The sequence below is a fragment of the Neolamprologus brichardi genome, chromosome 16, assembly GCF_056152115.1.
Source record: "Neolamprologus brichardi isolate AB-2024 chromosome 16, ASM5615211v1, whole genome shotgun sequence".
In the NCBI taxonomy this organism is placed as follows: Eukaryota; Metazoa; Chordata; class Actinopteri; order Cichliformes; family Cichlidae; genus Neolamprologus; species Neolamprologus brichardi.
Genome location: NC_142119.1, coordinates 7670711 through 7694323, shown reverse-complemented (window position 1 = coordinate 7694323; position 23613 = coordinate 7670711). Strand labels below are relative to the sequence as shown.

Genomic DNA, 23613 nt, shown 5'->3' with positions numbered 1-23613 from the left:
ACGGTGAGTAATCACAGCAGTGCACCAAGCACTCGCATATCTGCAAGACAAATGAATGTCTACATGCACTATTTAACTGAATTTAAAGGGGACGAGCGTTTCTGGTGATGTGTCGCGTTAATTTAAAAAGTACTGGTCCCACAGAAGATATCTCCAACTATCCCACTGTTGCGTGCTGAGAGAATGGCATGATATATTAGGTAAGAATTAAGGTACCGTGGACACGTCACCAGTTTATCACAGCCCAACACAGAAAAGCAAAACTCAGGCTCACACCTGTGTTCAGTGCTGCCACATCACATGCAGCTAGCAAGACTGTTAGCTGCAGTAAGAAACCACAGAATCCAGAGGAAATCGCAAAAGCGGCAGAAATCCAAGGAGGCACAGAGTCGATCTGCAGCTGTGGTCAACTTCAGTTTATCTCAGTCACATCAAAATGAGTCAAAGTGTCAAATGTGACTGTAAATGCTGCATGCATACTTTCACAACCCGTAGCAGACATCCACAGTCAAATTCACCTGGATTCAAATCATAGATTTAAATCACATATTTACATTTTTTTCCTTTCATGTGTTTAAATTATGTTTTTGTTTCTATAAGTTTCGTCAGAATCACCAAAGCTGCATGACGGAGGAAACCACAGGAACAAATAAATAAAAACAATGTTACCTTTTTGGGTAAAACACAGATAATGTTGTGTGCTGTTAGTATGAGTCTGCAAATATGAAACTTTGTATCAAATGAGGAATTATGGCAGAATTTCATCTGGCAGGTTTTTGTGCATCAGTAAGAAATGGATGGAATGAGAAACTTACACACGTGATCGGTTTCGTCGGACTCATCGGGGCAGTCGGGCTCGCCGTCACAAAGCCAGTCCTCGGGGACGCAGGTGTCATGGTTGTGACAGTGAAATTCCCCTACGTCACACAAGATGTCTGGATGGCGTGAGCAGAGGGGTGGAGAAGGAGACAGAAGAGATGCAGCATGAGGTGATGGTACTGAGCAAACACATGCATGTTTCAGCAGAAAACATGCGCTGGGTGTCAACACAACAGGAGTGAATGGAGACGACGTGACTTCTGTCACTTTCAGTGCAAATGCTTGTGTGCAGAGGCGTTGTTGCACGCAGAATTATCATCATCAATGCAGGAAGTCGAGAGAAACATATATAGAGTGTATGCACATCTTCGCTTACAATCAGCAGAGAGCTGTCCTTAAGTCAGCGCCATGTCGTCTGCAGACCGCGGTTCTTTATCAGAACAGGAGGCCACACATTTCTGTACAGGAAAAAAAAACTGGCACTGCCCAGGCATTGTGGTTTTGACAGCTACTCTGCTCTAACAAAGACGCGATGTCCTTCGTGACTTGGAAAACTATTACAAAGCAACTCGGCGAGTTTGTTCTTATCTTTTTGCCTTCTCGGTATTGTGTGGAGTTCAGTGAAAGCCCAGTCAACTAAAAAGTCATCACAGCCTTTTAATACAGCGAGCATCTATCAAAGCGTTGACATGCTTCCTGCCGGTAGCTGTCACAGACTCAGTTCGATCATACTGCAGAATGACACCAGCTTTCGCTAAAGATTTGACACCACAATATGACCTGCCGTTACTTCCCCTCAGCACAGAGCGAAAGCTGCAATTTGTTTCGAAGCTTAACCCACAGCCAATCAGACAGGCTCTAACTCCCCCTCCTGCTCGCTCGCTCCATCTTTTTCCCAGTGTGTTCCTAACCCATTAGTGGTGGGAGTGAAGCAAGTGGGGGATCAGGTCTGGAGCGTTTCAACAGTGGGAGTGATAATTCAACGCACTGCTGCCCCCGGCACCCTCCGGCAAATGCACCACCCAGGGACAAATCTGAAAAGGTCAAACATCTCATCCATTCCGCTCCTCGTATTCCCTCTGATGCAATATTTCAAATCTTACTATTTAAATCAAGGCCTTTTTTTTTATATATGTGCAAAGTCCTTTTCTCAGTTTTTAAAGGGGAACATTTTTAAGATTACACATGAAAGCACTTGAAACCTTAAACAAAGATAATAATTAAGATTCAGGTAAAAGGTAAGTCCAGGCAGCACATCGTCTTTATTTTGTCCTTCTGAGCTCAATATTTCTCAGCAGCACAAATAATTTCCATGTAAGCCGGTGTCACTGAGATTCTCTCAACATCATCAAATGAATTACATATTAGAGTCTTAGATGAACCACAGTTACACACACTTCCTGGTTTCTTTGGCTTTTCTTTTTCTCACTTACATTTTCAGATCATCAAACAATTTTCAAAATAGAGCTTACTCATGTAAATACAAAAATAAGTTTTTAAATGACAGTTTCGTGTATTAAGGGAAGAAAGCAGCAGTGGTGCGCGATACTGCTTATTCTGGTATCGATCCGATACCAGTAAATACGAGCTAGTATCACCGATATCGATACTTTTGTCATTGAATTGCTAAATCTCAAATCATTTTCATAACCTTAAGTGTTTTTATGATGTTTCCTTTTTTATTACTAAATAGTTAAAACCCAGGACATAATTAGGACAAAGACAAACAGCAAAATCAGCACCGAGGAAAGGGAAACAGAGAAAACATGTACACTCAAATTAGATAAATTTGGAGTTGGCGATACTGAATGAAGACTGAGATATTTCTGTGCTTTATGTTTTGTTTGTCTTATTTTTAAAAAATACCAAATCTTTGGAGGGATAACAAAGTCAGGCTGGTTAGCAGATAGCTACAGAAATATCATAAAATTTTAAAAACGGGAAGAGTCAGTGAGCACAAGAATGTTGCATAATATTCAGCTTTTAAAAATCAGCTGAAGCCATTTTTATACAGGCAAGCTTTTGATTAATTTGTTGTTTTTATGTTGTATTTTACTGTTTTACATTGTTATTTGTTGTATTTACATTCTTTTCATTTGGCATTTTCTTTGTTGTAAAGCATACAACAAAGAAAATGCCAGTAAGTAAAATACATTTTACTTACTTACTTATTTTTTTTTAGAAAAATCTGAAATAAAATAAATAAATAAAAAGCAAACCAGTAAACAATCTAAAACAAACAAGAACTGTTGACAAACTATAATACAAAAATTACAATTAAAATTCTCAACAACAAAAACAACAACTGATGAAAATATAAATAATATCTAAACAACTTAACCCCCCCCCCCAAAGCGTCTAAGTCATGGCGCAGCATCTAAACACACAGGGTGAGGGGGGGGGGGGACGACGACACACAGTGTGCCTGCTCTGCGCTGACACAGGAGCGGCGAGTGCAGCGACCTGGCTGTTTGGACGCGTCATTGAATTGCTAAATCTAAAATCATTTTCATAACCTTAAGTGTTTTTATGAAGTTTCCTTTTTGGAAACACCCTTCGGGACATTTTGTACCTCCACAGTCCCACTGAGCTTCTGATGAACGTTATTAGCACACATGCACGAGGCAGTGAGTCGCACTCTTTCTTGTAGTGAATCGAGGCCTGGTCTTAGAGTCCTGCTGTACTGCTCTACCAACCAGGAGCTCTCTGGTGTTAGCTTTCTGAGCTGTGCTCATGTAGTGACTCGTGCAGTCATGGAGAGCTGTTAGCCTCTTTAGCCAGCAGTTTTGGATAATGTCAGATGTTAGATCCAGCTCTTCATCCTGCAGCTGTTGGATGTCTGCCTTTGTGAGGACGACTAGTTCTTGTTCTGGGAAGTCGCTGTGTTCTGCTCTTAGGTCCACCAGTCACTTGGTACTGGTGGTGCGTCACACCTCTTTCTCCCAGTTCTTCCAGCACTGCTCAGCTCTCGGTGGTCTACCCCTGTGCTATTCCTCTTCCTTACTATTCCCACCTGCACTCTGGATGGTTTGTAGAGCAGGTCATTTGTTCCCTGCTCCTGTGACACATCTCGTAGGCCTAGTGGTCAGAACTGCGATCCTTTGTTCCCCCTTCAGGACATTTTGTACCTTTTTTCCATCCACGCTGCATCTCCCAAGGCCCCCATTTATGACCTCAGTTAACCAATTAACTGACTAGTTTCTCAGATTTGGGCTTCCACTCTTCTTCTCCACAGGGAGCTTCCTCTACATGCATTCTTGATCTTATACACAACTGCTTATAGGATTATTTAACAGTATGAGCTCATTTTCTTTTTCCAGTGCACTGAAGCCAAACACTATATAAAAGCTAAGTATTGCGACGACATTATTTACATGAAATAGTAAAGCATCAATAAGCACATGCTGGGATTGAGGTTGGCAGGGACACGCTCACTTTGCCGAAGTCTCTAAGAGGATGTCTCCTATGCCTTCAGAGCTGAATTGATTATTCCTAAAAAGCAGAGGGCTGGTGACAGAAGGGCCATTTCCTCAGCTAGTGATGGAAACCATGAAAGAAGCTGTCCCTGGACCTCAGAGCAACCCAGTTACCCACTGATGTTCTACCTCCTTTCATGCCACTTCATCTTCAAAGCTAAGGGGCCAAATATGAGCAAAGCAAATGACCTCTTATGTCAATTCATCTTTGCCCTCTGCTTTTCCAAACAGGCTCGCCTTGACAGGCTGCTCCATCCCTGCAGCTGTTAGGGGACAACAGGGGGACGAACGCACAACTGAAGGAAAGTAACTGCTCCACTTTTCTTTTGTTCCTCTTCTATTCTGAAGATTGTTGTGTTTTCATAAGAAGCTGGTGGCGTAACACACACACACACACACACACACATGCACGCACACACACATCACAGGAGTGATGATTGCAGGAGAACAAAATTGGAGCAAGAAAGACATTTTACAAAGGTGAGCTCCACCTTCTGCGGGTGAAGCACGCAGCCGTACGAGCTGCATTACCGTAGCAGTGGGAAACATTATTCCGAGCTTCATTCCAGACACCAGCAGCCGCACTGGCACAACACTGTGGCTCATTAAAGGCATTGAGCCTTTGAAATGTGCCAGATTTTTAGAGGAAGAAAGAGTTATTAAGAGGTAGGCAGACAGAGAAGATGGTTTGCAAACCTACCCAAGCAAGACCAGCCAGCAGTCTTTTGTAGTCTATACCCTGTATTGATCATTTTCTTTTCCTTTTTGTATGTAAGAATTCTGGAGTGTTGAGCCAATTACTCTGCCTGAAATGCTGTAGCATGAGCGCTCAGACATCACAACATATTTCTTCAGCCTGCATGTTGCAATAAGGCATCCACTGTCCTGTTTGCTCTCTCCCATTAAATTCAGACACACACAAGAGCTTAGGCCTCTATAAATCTTTCTAAACAATATTATACTCCAATGAGGTAAACTACAAACTGCTAAGACTTTATAATCCCCTCAGTTGCATCAGACACACAGTTCAAAATATGGTACACTGGATAAGTCTTAAGCCAGAGGCCTGTTCAACCAAACCTGTGTTATAAAAGCAGCAGTGCAGCACGTGACTGCAAAAGGTGCATTTAACGCCAGCTTTGCTGCACAGCTGAAACAGAAAAAGCTGATCTGGGAATATTTATTAGTCAAGAGGCTGCTTCTTAAATAAGCTGCTCGCAGCTCATCCGACTTACTCGGTGCTACATTCAGCAGGACGCTGTGTGGGAATGTGACAGGACCAGAGGTGGTAGAGTAACAGTAGAACTACCCCAACCAAGTTTTAATCAAGTAAGAGTTAAAAAAGCTACTTGAGTACTGATCATACCATCTGATTTAAGGTTTAAAAATGAGACAATCAGACAGAAATATAAAGTTTAGTGCAAATTTTGGTATTTGAAAGACTGAAAAGAAAAAAAAATACTACATATAAATAACATGATTATAAATAATAATGTAGGTAATAGGGCTTCCACAAACGATTATTTTGATAGTCGACTAGTCACCGATTATTTGACTAATCAGATCATCATCCATTGGACATAAAACGTGCAGCTTATTGCACCAGCAGCATCTGCTCTTATATAACTATCATTAGCTTACAGCTTTAAGTGTTTAAGGTATGTGCTAACTAAAAATAAAGACAAGATGAGAGTTTATTAAATTTTAATGAAATTTGCAGATTGTTTAGGTGAAGTTTAATAAACTCCTTGCTATCTAAAATATAACAGGACACCGGAGTATATTCTCGAGCATCTCACACTTCTGATAATCAGCTGTCTGCTTGACGTTTATTCAGCTGTGTAAAAACTATAACTTTAATCTCAGCCAAACTGATTTACTCAGGAACAAATAAAATACTAAAAAAAGCTAAACAATAACATTTTTAAGTTATCTAAGTGACTTATATATCATGTTTAACCTGAGTAGCGAAAGACAGCGGTGGGTTTGAAAACGATTTGCCGGGAGTCCGGTGTTCTCACGGCTCTAGTGAGCCTTGGCCCCGGCTAGCTATGGAGCTAGTGGGTAACAGACGTCTCCGAAAACATCGGAGCGCTTTTGAAAATATGTGGTGTCTTGATAAACTGAGCAGATATTTGAGGTTTAAACAGTTACATTCTCACCTGAAAATATGTTAAACGTTTATTTTGTGACCCAGAAAGAATAATAAGAGTAATATTAAAACTAACTAGCTGCCGCCATTGTTGGAAACTAAGCTGGGCTGCGCTATGAATTCTGGGACACAGCTTCTTCTTCTTCGGGGTTTAACGGCAGCTGGCATCCTTGTACATGCAGTGCTGCCATCTTCTGTTTCAGTCTGTTATTACACTCTTAAATCCTACTACTTATTCCTGCGTCTTTTGTGATCTTACAAAGCTTCAAACGATGCGTCGACTATTAAATCAGTCGTCGACGATTTTGATAGTCGACGTAATCGTGACTAGTCGACTAATTGTGGCAGACCTAGTAGGTAATAGGCAAATATACGGGTATACACATATTAGAACAGGGTAAAATACTTCCAGTGACAGATATGGTGTATATTGTCATTGCACAGTCATATATAGTACAATAGTACAATGAAATTGGAACCAGTAAAATTACTCCCAAAAGTAAATGTAACTGAGTATATGTAATTAGTTACTTCCCCCTCTGGACAGGACAGGGTAGTGCAATGGGCCCATGCTACATCTAAGGTGGTCGAGGTCATGTCAGTGACACATGCAGATATGCTGGCATGCACGAACATGAGCGTGTGGAAGATTCTGGTCAAAAACACACAAGAGGCTTTTTTGTGACCACTGATCCTGTGAGTGCTGATAAGAAGAATGAAAGGAATAAATACAAAGACCTGAGTGACTGTGACACCAAATCATGACGGCTCTCAGTCAGCAGCACAAGTACAAAGACTGTGTGATATAAGAGCCACGTCTGCTTCCAAATGAGCCTTCATATCCGCAACTTCAAAAAAGCGATCAGCGTAACTGCTCTCGACAAACAACAAAATCAGCACCGAGAAAAAAGAAACAGAACATGTACACTCAAATTAGATAAATTCGGAGTTGGCGATACTGAATGAAAACTGAGATATTTCTGTGCTTTATGTTTTGTTTGTCTTATTTTTTAAAAATAGCAAATCTTTGGAGGGATAACAAAGTCGGGCTGGTTACCACATAGCTACAGAAATATCATGAAATTTTAAAAAGGGGAAGAGTCAGTGAGCACAAGAATATTCCATCTCATATATCACCAAAAACTGAATGCCTGTCTGAGGAAGAAAAACACGACTCTTTTAGACTTATCTATACTAACAGTGGGGGACTATAAAGAGAAGAGAGCCTACGCAGTCGAGGCTCTGACCTGGAAACAGTATTCTCAGAAGGTCGATACGTCAGCACTTAACAAGCAGGTAGTGCTCTGTGGAGCCATGAAATGGTGACAGGGTGAAGGTGAACGCACTGACACGGGTTTGATCTGCAGTGGGCTGAAGTCACAACCGGAAAAGGTCTCAGGAAGTTTGTGCCTGATGTGCTCAGAGTGCGCAGAGTTATAGAGACCATAGACGCGCACATACATCAGCGATCTCAAACGTCTCACAGCGTCAGAGTCCACTTGGCATCCCGGCCGGCTGCAGGTCACATGCATTATGGATGAGTGTGGGGCTGTGAGCCAAACCAAGCAGCTTATTAAGCATAACAACAGTATAATGCGGTCTCTCCCTTAATCTTCATATCTTTAATCTGCCAAAAGATGCAAAGTAGTGCGATGCATCTCAATGACGCCTCGCACCTGCATAATGAATCTTTATTACAAGCGTATCTCTAGAAGTGACATACGCCATGTGCTATTTAGACTTAAATGCCATCCGCGTCAAATCTGATCAGCATATGAAGACGAGAGAGTGCCGTGACTCTGCTCGCTGATGAGCGATTGCAGAATGTCGCAGCACTCCTGGACGCACGCACGCCCGTTTACGGGCACGTCCGATCCGCTGCCCTAAATTTATTTTTCTCGACTCCAGAAGTTGTTTTTCTCAAGCCAGATTGAGACAGAGCTTTGTTTGAGACGGGAGAAAATAATAATGTACTAAGACAGATAATTATGTTTACAGAATCTGAGATACCACATAACTGCCTCCAGGAAACACCAGATTGTACCCGCGGCCATCCCCTGTGGTGATGCTGAGCAGCTCTGCATTCTCGACATGAAGCGGGTGAGAAATCAATGCTGTAGGCTTTGGGGCCTTCATTAGATACCGCCTGACCTTCACTACAGAGAGAGGTCACTTTTATTTTCGCAACAACAGCAGGGGCATGTCAACAAATTATTAAAAGGCAGCACCGTATGAAAAGTTTTAGGAGACAATGGTGGAATGGCCTCCTGCTCCTTGGCACAAATCCCTGCACCAGTAAACAATGAATGATTCATGAGATCGATCTTAAGCTGCATTCCTACCCTTTTATCCCACCGCCGAGGATGCATTTATGAAGAAATAACTGTATTACAAGAATTATGTGAACAAGGCATGAATGATGTTGATATCTGACACGTTATCTGATACATTACAACTTCAATAACATTAAGAGCGCGCGAGGGAAATGAATCCCGATAACAATCATTACTGTTCATATTATCACAGTTATTAAAAGATTCACAACATATTAAAACAGCTCTCAAAACATTCTCATTTCCTTTGTGGGGTTTTGATGAGTTTACTGTCTTATTGCACAAACATTTGCTAACAGTTAGGTGAAGTCAAAGTAACCGAATCCTCGCTAAGGTTAAGGTGAGCGAGCTCTGATTTATCAGACTGTGACGGGTCTGTGCTGGTCTCGCCAACAACAATCAGAATGAATTCACCTGATGCTGAGTTACAGGGATTTATTGGTTTGATTTTGGGGGATTTCTTTCATTTCCTGAAATTCTCTCAAACCCATTTTATTGATTGATTTATTTAAGATGAGCATGTTAAAGCTTTTACTCGGGTTAGGCGCCGCGCCGTGCTTTCTCATGACATTATGCAATGTCTTATAATTGCCTGTGAAGATTTTACAGTAAATGTCTCCAATTTGAACGAGAACCGAGCTCTTCACACCTGATCTGACTGAGGTGTCAGGTGAATGTGTAGCTCTTAATTGGATCAGATGCGCAGCCGTCTGCAGGACGTCTACAGCGCAAAACATGCAAGCTAAGTGGGTCTTGAGGACTGGGCTAATTAACAGTAGTGGAAAGGAAACGCTTAGCAGATGGATCAGCGTGGCAGTGCACCCACATGACAGCCAGAAGTAATCTTTTGAAATTTAAGAGCTTAAAGGATTATTAATGTCGTTTTCTGTCACCCTGGCTCTTGTTTCATGAGCGGTGACCGCAGCAGTGGTCACAAAGTTACAAGAATCAGAGTTCCTGCGTAGCTCCGCTGCTTAATGACAAAGACGGGCAACTTAAAGCGTGATCAAAGCCCACGCTGACGACACAGAGACGCACGCCGCTGCTGTTACACGTGTTTAAATAGCAACGTTACTGCTGTGACTGTCACTTTGATTCTTCTCTCACATTGCTAAAAGCCACCTTGTTTACCCTGCAGACTGCCTTGTTATCCTGACTGACAGCGTCTGACTTGCTGTGCTTGTTGGTACAATATGCATGTGTCAAAAACATATATATGAATTTAAATTCAAACATCAGAAACATCAGAAAACATCAGAAACATATAGTAGATATTTCCAGTATTTTGAGTGCACTTCACTCTACTGCAAGGAACTTATAAATAGGACTCTGTGACTCTACCTCGGAGACGATCCGATGATTTTCATCACCTGAGCTGACAGACTGTTGAAATCTGTGATGCCAGCCGAGAAACCGGGGCATTAAAAAAAATCCACATTGCTATCTGTAAATACAGCTGCCTTATTGACATGAACAACCTTATTTTGCTAGAATAACATGTTTACATTACGATTAATAAATGCATTATTAGCACAATAAACTTTTTAATGAAAACATAGACACTGTTTCAGAAGCTCAGCTTAGCAAAACCTGCAAACTGCATGTCTAGAATCTGAATTCAGACCTCACATTTGACGTGTCAGCTGTGAATGAGCGCATCCACTTTACCCACAGGGTAACCTGTCAAACTAATGTTCTTGTTCTAAACTATACATCGAGATCATCTCCACATGGAAGAGCTTTGTTGGCTTTTTCAGATGCAAATTAATTCCAAAGACCGTTGAAGAGGTGCTGATTTAAGCTGTTAGGTGTATTAACTCAGTGTGAGGCCAGATTTCCTTTAATTGTTTTTTACTGTGTAAACAATGCAGCAAACCTGCTGTTTGGGAATTTATCAGAAGAAGAAAAACTTCTTAGTTTGTCCAAATTAAATCAGTAAGTGTGAGAGGATTGTGTGTGAGGATGAATAGCAGGGTAAGAAATGAAGATGAGCTTGGAGCTGTAATTTCAAGCTCTTAAAAATGGGCTGTAACCTGCGTATGTGAATTTCATTTGCATGAGAATGTGTCATTATACCGCCAATAATAGAAAAGTACAACCCCCCAAAGCCGCTCCTCGCTTGGCCCCCTTTCTGTGCTCCATCCAAGGTCACCTAATCACTGTGTTCCTTCAAAGACCTCTATCTTAACCAGCTGCAGTGTGAGAGATTTATGCCCCACTCCATGTCATGATTACCAATCAGGTGGAGTAATAGCTGCTTAAGTAGACGGGTTTTTGTCATCACTGAGGGGTGAAGTGCCAGTCAAGGTTTCCACCGCGAGGCTGTGGGCATGTCGGTGCCTTGGGTGTAGCCTCCAGATTAAACAGCATTATCAGAGTGGAGTGAAGCTGTTATTGTGAGGGATCACATCCTCCCGGCCTCCTCACGGTGCAAAGAGACGACCGTTATTTAACAACTCCACACTCGACTTCGATTCAAAATCACCTCGTAAAAACACAACACAAAAACAGTATGTTTGCATTTTTTATTTCAGCTAAAGAGTTAGAAAAGATAAAACAATGAGTGACTGAATTAAGATTATATATATATTTACATTTTGATTCTCCTCTAACATAATACGGCATTCATCCTGCTGTGGGCACAATGCTTACAGTCAAAGCATGTGAGATAAATGACTGACGGAGGGATTTTCTTAAAGACTGACGTCCCATCTGCTGTTTTCAGTTTATCCAACAGACTTTTTCCAACAGACACCTGATAGACAGAGAAGAAGTCATCTTCTTCTTACACTACTACTAAAAAAATATTTATTACTTTAAAAATCCTCTGAAAAGGTCGTGTTTTACAAGACTGCAACTGGACTTTGGCCTTTCTTCCTGTGCCACAAAGGGCCAAAGACATGCGTGTTAAATTACTTGGGTGTGAATGAGAAAGTGCGTCTCTCTCTGTGAACCCCACACAGCCATATGTGGCACAAGTGACTATGGCTACGTTCAAACTGCAGGCGAAAGTGCATCAAATTCGACTTTTCTGACCCTATGCGACCCATATCCGATCATGGTATGACAGTGTCAACGGCACAAATCCGATATTTTCAAATCCGATCTGGGTCACTTTCGTATGTGGTACTGAATCCGATACATATCCGATGTTTCAGAAAGCGACTGCTGTTTGAACGGTCATGTCGCATTAAATACGTCTTTTACGTCACCGACACAAGACAGACGCCAACTATCAGCGCCGGAGAAGACATCGCGAACGCTTCCTGGCCATCCAGCGTCGATGTTAGTGAAACTGTTGGGAAGACAGAAACGTGAACATTTTATTTATACTGTATAATCTGCAACTATCCTTTGAAGCACTGCTCCTCTAAATCAGCAATAAGGATCATTATTAGGTTATCTACATTATTATGTAAATAACAAAATAACTTAAAGCAAAAATTGGGAAACGTAAAGTTTGAAACAAGTCTTTATATTAAGGCCATCAGTCAAACAATACTGTTGCTCTGGGTCTAAACAGAGCGCGTTGTGTGTGACGTCTTTTGCGCATGCGGGCCGCTTTGAGCGTTCACACTAGAGCGCGTTTGCTGTCACATTTTATTTGTAGTGTGAACGAGCAGACAAAAAAAAAATCAGATTTGAATAAAAAATCTGAATTGAGCATCAAGACCTGGAGAGTGAACGAAGCCTAAGAATATTAATAAGAGTCGTGTGTAGCGATTATGTTGTTCCATAGTATCACATATTAGTTACATTTTAACCTCTTAAGTGGCCATAGCCAAAATTGATTATTTAATGTGAAGCCAAAATCAGCAACAATAGTTTGACTGTTTATATAGTGAAAAACAAAACACCCCTTCACTTGGCTAATGTGACATTTCTGTCTCATTGCTTGCCACTGGACCATAGAAACATGCGATTAAGATGGACTTGCCCTTTATTTAAGGTTTTCCACTTTAGTTATCAGTGAAATCTGCAAAGCTGCACAGCTGGGAGTCAGCTTACGCAGATCTGATTAGCCTTGTTCCAACATGTCCCTTCCAATGTTACTCACAACACAAACCGGCCTTATAAGCCATGATAGTGGTGTGATCGTTTTACTGGGATATGAACTAAGGGCTAAAGAAAATGCTTCCCGCGAGTATTCCTCTGTTCATGCATAAAGCTCTTTTTATAAAGAAATGTACAGTGTCATCGATCTATCTAAAAAAATGTCCTGATGTTCAGTATAGCTTCATCTATCACTACGGCTGTCCTCCTCTGCTTGTACAACACCACTATAAATATAGTTAATGTGCTTTGTTGATGTATTCGACACAGGAGAAATGGGCAAGCTGAAGGATATTGGCAGGTTCAAGACTGCAGCTCTTGTGGGGAGTTCCCAGTCTGCAGCAGTAAGACTCTACAAAAACTGGTCCATGGAAGGAACGTGGTAAACCAGCGACAGGGTCACGTGTGGTCCGATCCAACAGACGAGCTGCTGTAGCTCAGATTCCAGAAAAAGTTCATGCTGTTTCTGGTAGAAAGGTGAAGAATGGCAGTGTGTTGTGTATGGAGCTCCATCAGTCAAGGTGCCCATGTCCAGGCAATGTTATGTGGAAGTTTATTGATAGGGACCACTGCCACCTAAGCATGTTGCAGAGCACATACACCGTGCTCCCTCTTTCAGCAGGATAACGCATCCTCCCACAAATCAGGAAAGGTTCTGGAACAGTTTGAGGATCACAGCAACCAGTTTGAGTTTGAGGTGCCGACTTGGCCTCCAGATTCCCCAGAGTTCAATCCAATCGAGCATCTGTGGGATGTGTTGGACAAGCAAGTCTAATACATGGAGGCTCCACCTCACAGCTTACAGGACTTAAGGATCTGTTGCTAACATGTTGATGCAGAAACCACAGCACACCTTTAGGCGTGCAGTGGAGTCCATACCCTGATAGGTCAGGAGGAAAAACACTATATTACACAAAAGAAAGGAAATGGAAGAATGCAAATGAGGAAGTAAATGGTCTTCATACTGGTTGTGCAGTATGGTTTAAATAAAGGTTAGGTTAAATATTTATGGTTTACTGAGTCACTGTAGGGTTCATGATGCACTGTGTTTATCATCGTCTGCTATGATTTAGTGAGTCACAGTTTTACAGCAAAATTCACTTTTTTTCTTGCTGTTGCCATCTTCATACAATAGAGCCAAGAAATAAAGTATTTAACTGTAACTTCTAACAGCCATAAAAGTCAACTGCACAGTACATATTAGCAAGGCTGTTATTATTGCAGTACATCCTGTAACCTTTACAATAGAAGCATTTCAATAACTCATGAATTTATCTTGACTCTCTGTTATCATATTGCTAATGCTAATGCTAGTGCACATATAAGTGGTTTAGTATCTGTAATGAGTGTGAGGAAATGATAAGAAATATTTATTACATGTTAAACAAAGCGTGGAACGACGCCGAGTGCTTCTCACATCCCAGCCTCAAGCAAAAAACAATCTGCCTCCATTAATATTTCCTAAAAGAGACAAAAATCTCAATTCCTTTCCAAAGCTGTGGGACAGGAAGAGCAGCTTCTGCCCTGCAGATATGTAGTGTGATCTGTATTATAGGCTTGTATGAAAGGCCCTGCAGATTCTTGAATGAACCAAAAAAGCAAAGATAAAACAGCATTTGTGCTTTTGTAAACTGTGACCACTCGTTGGCCTTTTCCAGTATTTTTCTTTTTTTATGCAAACCATTTCCATCATCATACATATTTATGTGAAACTAACGTCAGGATTTACACACTCGGTGCAACAATTTTATCACATATACCCATTATTTTTGAAGGGCCCTGGTTATGCGCACGTTTCCAGGGTAAAATAAATCTGATATGATCTGAAGCGCAAAACAAGACGGACACAGGACAATGGGCCGGTGGACCAGAAGGGTGCGTTTGCCCTTTAACTTTGCATAAAGGTCACATTTTAAAATGGAAATTATTTTTCAAGGAGGGTCTCTGAATATCACAGCTTTGGGGATTTTATGTTGGTCTACTGCAGGCAAAACTTTGGTGGCAAGAAGAGAATATTTTCAGTTTTCATTCAGCTTTAAGCAAAATCAAAAAATACTGCTTTTAGACATTTACAGTTAGATATCAGCATGCTGCTGTCAGATAGTTTCAAATCAATTTTATTTATGTAGCACCAAATAACAACAGTCACCCACTGAGCTTTGTATTGTAAGGTAACCAGCCTACAATAATACAGCCCAACTACAATTACTTCTCAATTTCTGTTTTAATGTAAAACCTATAAAGTCCTTCTTGAAGGGACACTCCTGCTGGCTCTTTAATTATCTGTCCCTTAAGCCTTAATTACATTTACACCAACTGTAAGAAGTACTAACAATGTGTGCAGTACACAGATACTTAAACCAACGTTACACATGCAAAGTGTTCCAGCATTGCCGTAGTCATATTTTTCCATGCTTATTTAAGAAACAGCAATTACACAAACAAAACTCAAACAAAAACACTTACAGTGATGTTATTAGATGTGCATTTTTTTTATCTTATCCATCTCAGGAGGACGGGGATTAAATGATCTAAGTATTTGAGACATAAACTATTGAAACCTCTCCGCAAACACCAAGCGAGCCCCAGTCTTCTCTGAATGCAACTGAAATGAAAGAGATTGTCTGTATTGATGCCGCTGTTGGCAGTTATGACTAAAATCCATCAGAGAAGTCGATCAGGTCGGCCTCTTTGGGGCATGAAAGTGAGTCAACAGAGGGAGGATCAGATCTGCTTTATTGCCTGATTAAAATCAATTTGGTGTGTCCGATGCTGAAGGTGGAGGGATGGGAAATTGTTAAGTGTCTCCTCCTCCCCCACTATCGAGTGATTATAACGCGAGCGTGAAAGCTACACCTCCGTGACTTCAGGTGGCACAGGGAAAATGGGAAAAAGGCCATCCCATGTGCCCCGTCATGCAAAACAGACAGACGCCACTAAAAGGTTACGAGACGCTTTTTTTGATGTGTCGTGGTAAAAATCGTTTTTGTATTAGAACAAATAGCCCTGAGTTTGCCTTCTGCACACAGGCACAACTTCACTCGATCCACTTTCACTCACTCATCGTGAATAATAATACAGATTTATCACTACTGGAAAATAAATGCTGTAAAAATGTGACCACAAACTAACAGCACACCAATAAGCATAAATGTTCAGTCAATCGTTAAGCCTTTAACTTTTTCAAATATCCTTTCAGGTCAAATTAAGTGAGAAAATAAGAGTTCAGCAGTGCCACCCAAAACTGATGAGAACAAAGTCTAATTGTGGAATTGTGCAGATCGCCTCATTACTCGATGTGTGACCTTTATGCAGCAAATGAACAAGGCTGGCAGCAACTTGTAGATTTGGGTTAATATGTGCAGGACCATAGATGCTCTTTTTAAATGAAGCATGAGGATAGCTTATTAGGGGGAAAATAATAGTAAAACAACTTACATGACCTTTAAAGAGCCTTGTTAAACATCAGCACAAACATAAATACAAACTTTACTGTAGCAAAGCACCGAGCAGTAAATTAGAATTTCATTTGACAAAAATGGCTTTAAAAACAACTAAAAACAACAATGAAGTCAACAGTGAGGCGTGTCTGTGTGCTACGCATCGCTGTGGTCCTCACAGTCATCAATGAACAAACTCCCAAAACATAATCATTTGCCCTCTTTCATGTCTCCGTTTCTGAGGTCGGACTGTGTCGTTTACAGTAGCAGTGATACGCTGTCACGGTAACATAGAGTAAATATTTTTGTGAGCAGCCGCTGTTAACAATAATGATCAAAACGAGAGAGCTAATCAATGTCAGCGCTTGAGATGCAGCTATGAACTACCTGCTGCGGACGTGAGCAGAAACTCCACAGCACAGCAGATCAGTTCATCTCATGCATGGACACACTCGTATGTACTCGTGTCCTTTCATATCCCAATGTGAAGTGATGTGTGTCAGCTAATGGAACTTCCTCATACTAATTATCATTGCTCCCTTACCCATTTTACAAGTTCACTGGTTTCATAAATTAGGTTATACTGAAGGCGTTACTGCATAAATATTTATTTTAGATACACCTCCTGCCAAATAAAGTGACAAACACACTCGGATTCTTCATCTGAAGTTCCAACATTAAGCTCAGTCGGTTATCGAATGTTTTTGTTAAGGTGGCTGATGATCCAGCTGCATCTTTCTGTTACACACAAAGTGACCTTTGCAGTTAATGCTCTGACACCACCGGTCCAGCAATGCAGCCCACCAGCTGGGACCTTTGTATTCGCACTTTTTAGGGTCACTTTAACTCAGTGGTTATGTTCAGGCACTAAAAACAGCTTAGTTGGGTAAAGGAAAATATGGCTGAGCTGGGAGGGGCAGACCTCGCTGGCTCTGACACTAAAAACTACTCTGAAAGCTGCTAAACAATTTTCTGTGATGCAAACACTTTCAGTAGTGCATATGCATGTAAGCTAGCAACCCACAGACACATGACAAGCAGATGTAAAAATATCATTGTTGAAGGTCGCTCAAAGATTTACAGAAAGACAAACGTCAAAGGAATATCAGCATAATTTAAATCAGGTATTTTTCTCTTACAGTGGAGGTTAGAGTAAGTTGTTATTTTTATTACCAAACTCGATTAACTTAAAAAAGCATCTGAACGCTGTGGCTGATGTGATATGGAGAAAAATACTTTAAAAGAATTATATTACCTTTGGAAATATCTCCCAGAGTCTCGAGCGATTTTGTTTGTAAAGATGAGCACCGTTTTACTTATATTCAATTTTAGTTATATTTATTTATACAGCACCAAACAACAGTCGCCTCAGAGTGCTTTATATTGTACAGTAGATCGTACAATAATAACAATCATATGACCCCCTATGAGCAAGCACTTTGGGGATAGTGGGAAGGAAAAACTTCCTTTTAACAGGAAGAAACCTCCAGCAGAACCAGGCTCAGGGAGGGGCGGGGCCATCTGCTGTGATTGGTTGGGGTGAGAGAAGGAAGACAGGATAAAGACATGCTGTTATTTTAGTAATTTTATTTGATTTCTGTTTGCCTGTCACAATCTGCTCTCTGTCATCAACAGAATTTTTCCAAATAGAGATTTTTTTTATTTTCCAAACAGTATTTTCTGTGCAGATTCATCACAATCAGCAGGAATGTTCAAAATACACCAAAACTGCAGGACTGAAACATTTATGGAGCTGTCCAACTTCACTAAGAGGCATGGTTATTAAACCCCAGCCTCGTCATTCTTCGGCTCTTCTTTACTGTTTAATTAAACACAGCTTTAAGCCAAACAGGTTTAAAAGGTTTATTGCAACATTTTAAAAGTGTACAGCAAATCAATACATGCAAATAAAAACGAGGAGGGAGCAGACGCCAAACAACCATCAACAACACTGTCTAAGCAGCTCAGACACATGTCTTGTAGCGGCTCATTCCTGTAGACCAGGTATTTCCACAGGTGTGGATTTGAAAGCCGTGTTTACTTTCTGCATTTTTAATGAAATACAGTCAGAGATGGAGAGTCAAACACAGTACGAGCTTTTTTTATTATTATCCTGTTTTCAAAAGTCAAGTACACTAGAGGGAGGATGAAGAGAAAACTCATGTAATGTGTATATGAATAGTGAAGCTATTTGACCAAAAAGGGACGCTTCATGGAAGAAAACGTGCTGCTGTTTGAACAACCTGGCATTCTTAATACACACATACAGGTACTAGCATACTTTAACTTTTCTCTACATACAGTAACAGCAAATATTCAGCTTGTTTAGAGAGTTAAGGCAGTAGTATTAAAACTAGAAGCTAAACATTACCGCTGCATTCCTCGCATTATCTGACGTAGATTCATCAGGATAATCGGTCGACTTCGGCCTGTCTGCGATAACGCCAGCGTCTTATTTTCGTTACTACATGTTTTTCTGGCATTCCTAACAATTCTGTCAAAAACAGCAGCTTTGTCTTGTTTATTGTCCAATGAATTACAGCAATTTCAGCTGAGAAAAGAAGCTGAAAGCTTTCAAGCTTTGCAAGACAAATGATAGCAATCCCTGCTCTTGAAAAGATGAGGAAGGCTTTCAAGCTTTCAAGCATGACAGTTAAAGAGAGGGTTTTGTACTTTGTATGGTACTCAACATATTCACTGACTGGCAACCAAAAAACCCCCAAATTCTACAATGACATGTTTCTGCATACTGAAGGACGGTGTGTTGATGGGGCTCCTTTTCAGTGTTCTCTAATTAGTTTCCTAATTTAGGCCAAAAACCATGACAACAAACTTTGAACACGTCTAAATGTCTCATGTGGAACAAAAGAATAATCAAGCTTTACTGAGTTTGTTTCTAAGGTGAATGTTATTGGATAAAGTGCAGAAATAGTGCAGAAATATTTCAAAATCGTGGACTTCACCACAAAGCAGGTGAGGAATTACAAACCCCTCATCATCAGTGGCACGCCAGTGGAGAGAGTGGACAGTTTCCGATACCTGGGTGTCCACATCACTCAGGACCTGTCATGGTCCTGCCACATCAACACCCTGGTTAAGAAAGCCCGTCAGCGTCTCTTCTTCCTCAGAAGACTTAGAGACTTCCATCTGCCACTGAAGGTGCTCAAGAACTTTTACTCCTGCACCATCGAGAGCGTCCTGACGGGAAACATCTGCACCTGGTTTGGGAACAGTACCAAGCAGGACAGACGAGATCTGCAAAGAGTGGTGCGCTCAGCCGAACGCATCATTCAATCAGAGCTCCCTGACCTGCTGTCCATCTACACCAAGCGGTGCAAGACCAAAGCTAGGAAGATTATGATGGACCTCTCCCATCCCAACAATGGACTCTTCTCACTGTTGAGGTCTGGGAAGCGCTTCCGCTCCCTTAAGGCCAAAACAGAGAGAATGAGGAGGAGCTTCTTCCCCCAGGCTATTCGGGCCCTGAACCAGGTGTAAGACTGGACTCTCCCACACATCACATCACCACACGCACCACCACACATTTCCTATAATCCTATAATTCCTATAATTTATAATCTTTATAATCTCTTTCTGCTATTTGCACATTTTTTTACTGTAAATTTCTAAGTTAATTTGTAAATTTTGTAGTAACCTGTAAATTGTAAATACTGTAAAACTTTTTTTTTTGTTTTTTTTTTCTGTCATTTAATGGTCGGGCATTGTACAGCTACAAGCATTTCACCCCCATGTCATACTGTGTATGGTTGTGTGTGTGTGACAAATAAAATTTGAATTTGAATTTGAAAAATCAACAATAAGGAAAAAATGTCTTCAGCGGCATCAAATATTGAACTAAAAGGTGAATTCAGATGTCTTCCTCTCTCATTGCCTCCTTTCTTACTTATGCTTAAAGATTGGCTGTCAAACGTTCCCCGCTGGTTTTTTCACGGGTGCTTTTCAGAGGAGCACGATAGCTGGTAGCTGTTTGCGAGGAGTGAATAAGGGCTGGCATTTTTCTATCCCTCCAAGACACGGCTGCAGTGCCAGTGAGGCGCGAGCACAGTGGGGCGTTGGAAAGAGACATGAAACATCATTCAAAATTGAAGTTGTTCAAAGTGAATCAATGTAAGAAAAACAAGCCAGTGCCTGCGAGTGTACGTGTGGATCCTCCTAGTGGGTGATACTGCCTCAACAAGACAGTGATGATGCAATCTGAGGGGGATTCAAAAGAACACAGTTCAATATTAAACCGTTGGAGCATATTTTTCACTGAACTCCCAAGGCAACGCTGTGTCAACACCTGAATCTAAGCTTATGCAGACTGTAGTAGTGTTGCTCTGATGAAGACCTCATTAGGTACAAGATGTAAAACCTATGTTTCAGGTCTGGTGCCGACAGCTGAAATTATTATAAACGTCTTACTTACATGGACAGGGGAAAAAACGAGGTAAGCTTGGCTATTTGTCTCCACAGGAAACGCGTGTGGCCAGACTCAACACATGACTTCATTTCATGAGTAACTGGTTTTTACCTCCGGAGTTTCCAACATGGAGACTCAAGAAAGAGAGCAGCAAGATTCATGGGAATAAAAAATACAGAGTTTATTATTTAAAACATGCAAATGAAAATTGACCTTCATGGGTTAGAAACACACGGAAACTGAAACTTCATTTAAGGTCCGAGTGCAGTGAGACTAGAGCACGAACATAATAAAACACACTGTCCAAACAAGTGACTTTAAATATTCATCCATTTTATTGCACATATTAACCGCACTCTGCTGTGTTTGCATTTGAGCGGAAAGAATTTGAATTCAAGTTTCCTATTTCATTTTCATTTCTCGAGCATTTCAAACAAAAACAGCAGTTATGGAGCAGTAAGGTGGATCAAAACCAGTAATCTGATTACGCTTTAAGTTCTGTGCAGCCAACAGGTTATAAAATACTGTTAATCAGAAAATGCTGTTTGTAAGACTATTAACTCGAATGTCTGGTGTCCTCGTGTAATAAATCCTTGAGTCACTGCAAAGCGTGTGCAGAAGGTTCCTGTGCAATTTCAAGTCACGACTTTAAGTCTAGTTAACTTCAGGCAGGTGAAAAAATGAAAGAAGTTCTTATCTCAGAAGAAAAATATAATTATTTGCAGCTTCCTGGGTTAGAGGCATCCAATCAGAGATGAAATGGGAAACCTGCAGTATTGACACAGACGGGCGCCCTGGGACGAGGGCTATTCATGAGAACAACGCTGGATTAGATGTCTAATTGTTTACAGAGCTGCTAATAATTTGAAGGTGTTTGACACATTTCACGTGAATGTTCTGAACGTAGTGTACGATGGCTGCGTGAGTGCACGCCACACAACATCTTTGCAGACTGGAAAAAAACAGACCTTCGTGGCTTTTGCTGCGACGCTTTAGTGTTCAGCTCTTCACGGTGCATTTGCATAAAACTGTGCCGAGCAGCACACAAACCACACATCAAACACTCGCCTCTGACATGAAACTGGCACATGTTAATGGTTTTATAGGGAAATTATTAAAAATCTGTTGATGGGCGAGAGCGGGAATGCAGCGGCCTGTATGAGTGAGCAATTCCCAGGTTTCAAGCACACGGCCGCGCGATAAAGAAGCTGTTGTGGACACGCCGCCCTGGCTGAATTAGCAGGAAATCTGTGTCTGGGCTACACGCCTTACATACTGCAGAAAAATATGCAGGCGTAGTCAAACTGACCTGTGTTAGCTCACTGGTTAATAGCGGTTTTGGGAGCAGTACTGATTTAATGTTTCCATTATGTGAGAGCAAATAAAGCAGTGTCAGTAATTAGATTTTAGTTGACAAGCCCAGACAACACAGCCTCGTTAGCAGAACGCAAACAAACGATTCATTCTTACGTATATGCTCCGGCACAGCTTTGTGATGTTTCTCCATCACTGTGAAATGACCCAGTTTTAACAGACTCGTTCTTCAAAACAAATGTTTTATGTTCAAGCTCTAAAAAAAACTTTACCAACTATCCTGACGCACCCATTCGTGTGTCACTGTAGGTTTGGGTGGCTGCAATTATTCCTGGTACCCACACCGGATCTGAAGCTTTTCCCACTGGATTCCAGTTGGAGGAAATGGGGAACAAAATGCACAGCTCTAGTTCAGAACACGCATAAACTCCAAAGTAATATTGAGCAGGAAATCAGGCCAGAGCCTTTAAAGTTACAAAACGTCTCCGTCCTTGTTACCCTGCACAGGAACTGGATCCTGGCTGGGTTGTTGTTAGTGATCGGAGCAGTCGGGGCTCGTTTGAGTAAAGTGGCATCAAACTACAGAACACGTGTGTCAGCTGCATACAGACGCCTATGAGAGGGCAGACTGTCAGAGTGTTGTAATAAATGACTGACTGTTCCAAGGACACTCACTGTGGAAATGCCACTGTGGAAAAAGCAGGCAAGGCAAAGGAAACAAGTTCATAAATAAAGCATAGCTGTAAAAAAAAGTTATTTTGTTATGATTTACTTCAAATTTAATCTATTTTATGTCCTTTACTGAGTGCCTGACAGTTTATAGTTTTGGGACCCGATTAATGAACACTCCCTCTGTGTCACATTGAAAAATTTATGTATTTTACATGAAAAATGACCTCTGAATGTTTTGAGTTTGAGCAGCTTAACGGTCAGCATGTGAGAGCCTCACCAGCTCACACAGATACAGGTGGTATTGTGCTATTACTCATTTTTCAACCTTGTTTGAATTCACTTCATAATGGTGCAATCTTTTTAAAAAATAACTCTGCATTTAAATTTCTCCTACTTCCAAGCCAAGGATATTATAATTCCACTTGTACTTTTTTATTTTTTAACCACAAATGCAAAGACAAGGGGAAAAAAGACACGTCTAATACCTGATTGGATTTGTCAGCCATGCACATGACCACAGGCGGAAACACGCTGTTGTAATTTCACACCAAAGCGGGGCTGATGTTATGGCACTCTGTCACTGTGGAGAGGGTATAGTAAATTTCCACTTCTACAAGACGCTGCTCACAATGACCAGATCTGCCCTATTTTCTCTCGCCTGATTGCACCGACCTCACATGATGAATGATCTCCTCAAGAGACAGAAAACAGGGCCTGTTGTTATTGATGATCTCAATTAATAACCTGCCACACCACCGAGGATTCGCCCATTCAGCTCTTTGTATAATGTCAAAAAAAGAAGACAGAAAAAAAGACACTGTGCGGGCGACTTATGTAAACAAAGAACTAAAGAAAAAAGTATCATCCTGAACATTAAGTAAAGGCACATTTGTATCTATTTCACGTTGTTTCACATTGTTTCCCTCCACAT

At 41.1% G+C, this 23613-nt stretch overlaps 1 protein-coding gene across 5 annotated transcripts in view; it reads right to left on the bottom strand.

Annotated features, from left to right (window-relative positions):
• lrp1bb (low density lipoprotein receptor-related protein 1Bb) overlaps positions 1-23613 on the bottom strand; it is a 256409-nt gene that overhangs the window by 185361 nt on the left and 47435 nt on the right. For 4 of the 5 annotated variants that reach the window (XM_087830079.1, XM_087830082.1, XM_087830080.1 and 1 more), the window contains exon 2: positions 816-935. The exons of the other annotated variant lie outside the window; for it this stretch is intronic. In XM_087830079.1, the coding sequence (XP_087686205.1) occupies positions 816-935 (120 nt within the window). The remainder of the gene's footprint in view (positions 1-815; positions 936-23613) is intronic. 5 annotated transcript variants of the gene reach the window in all.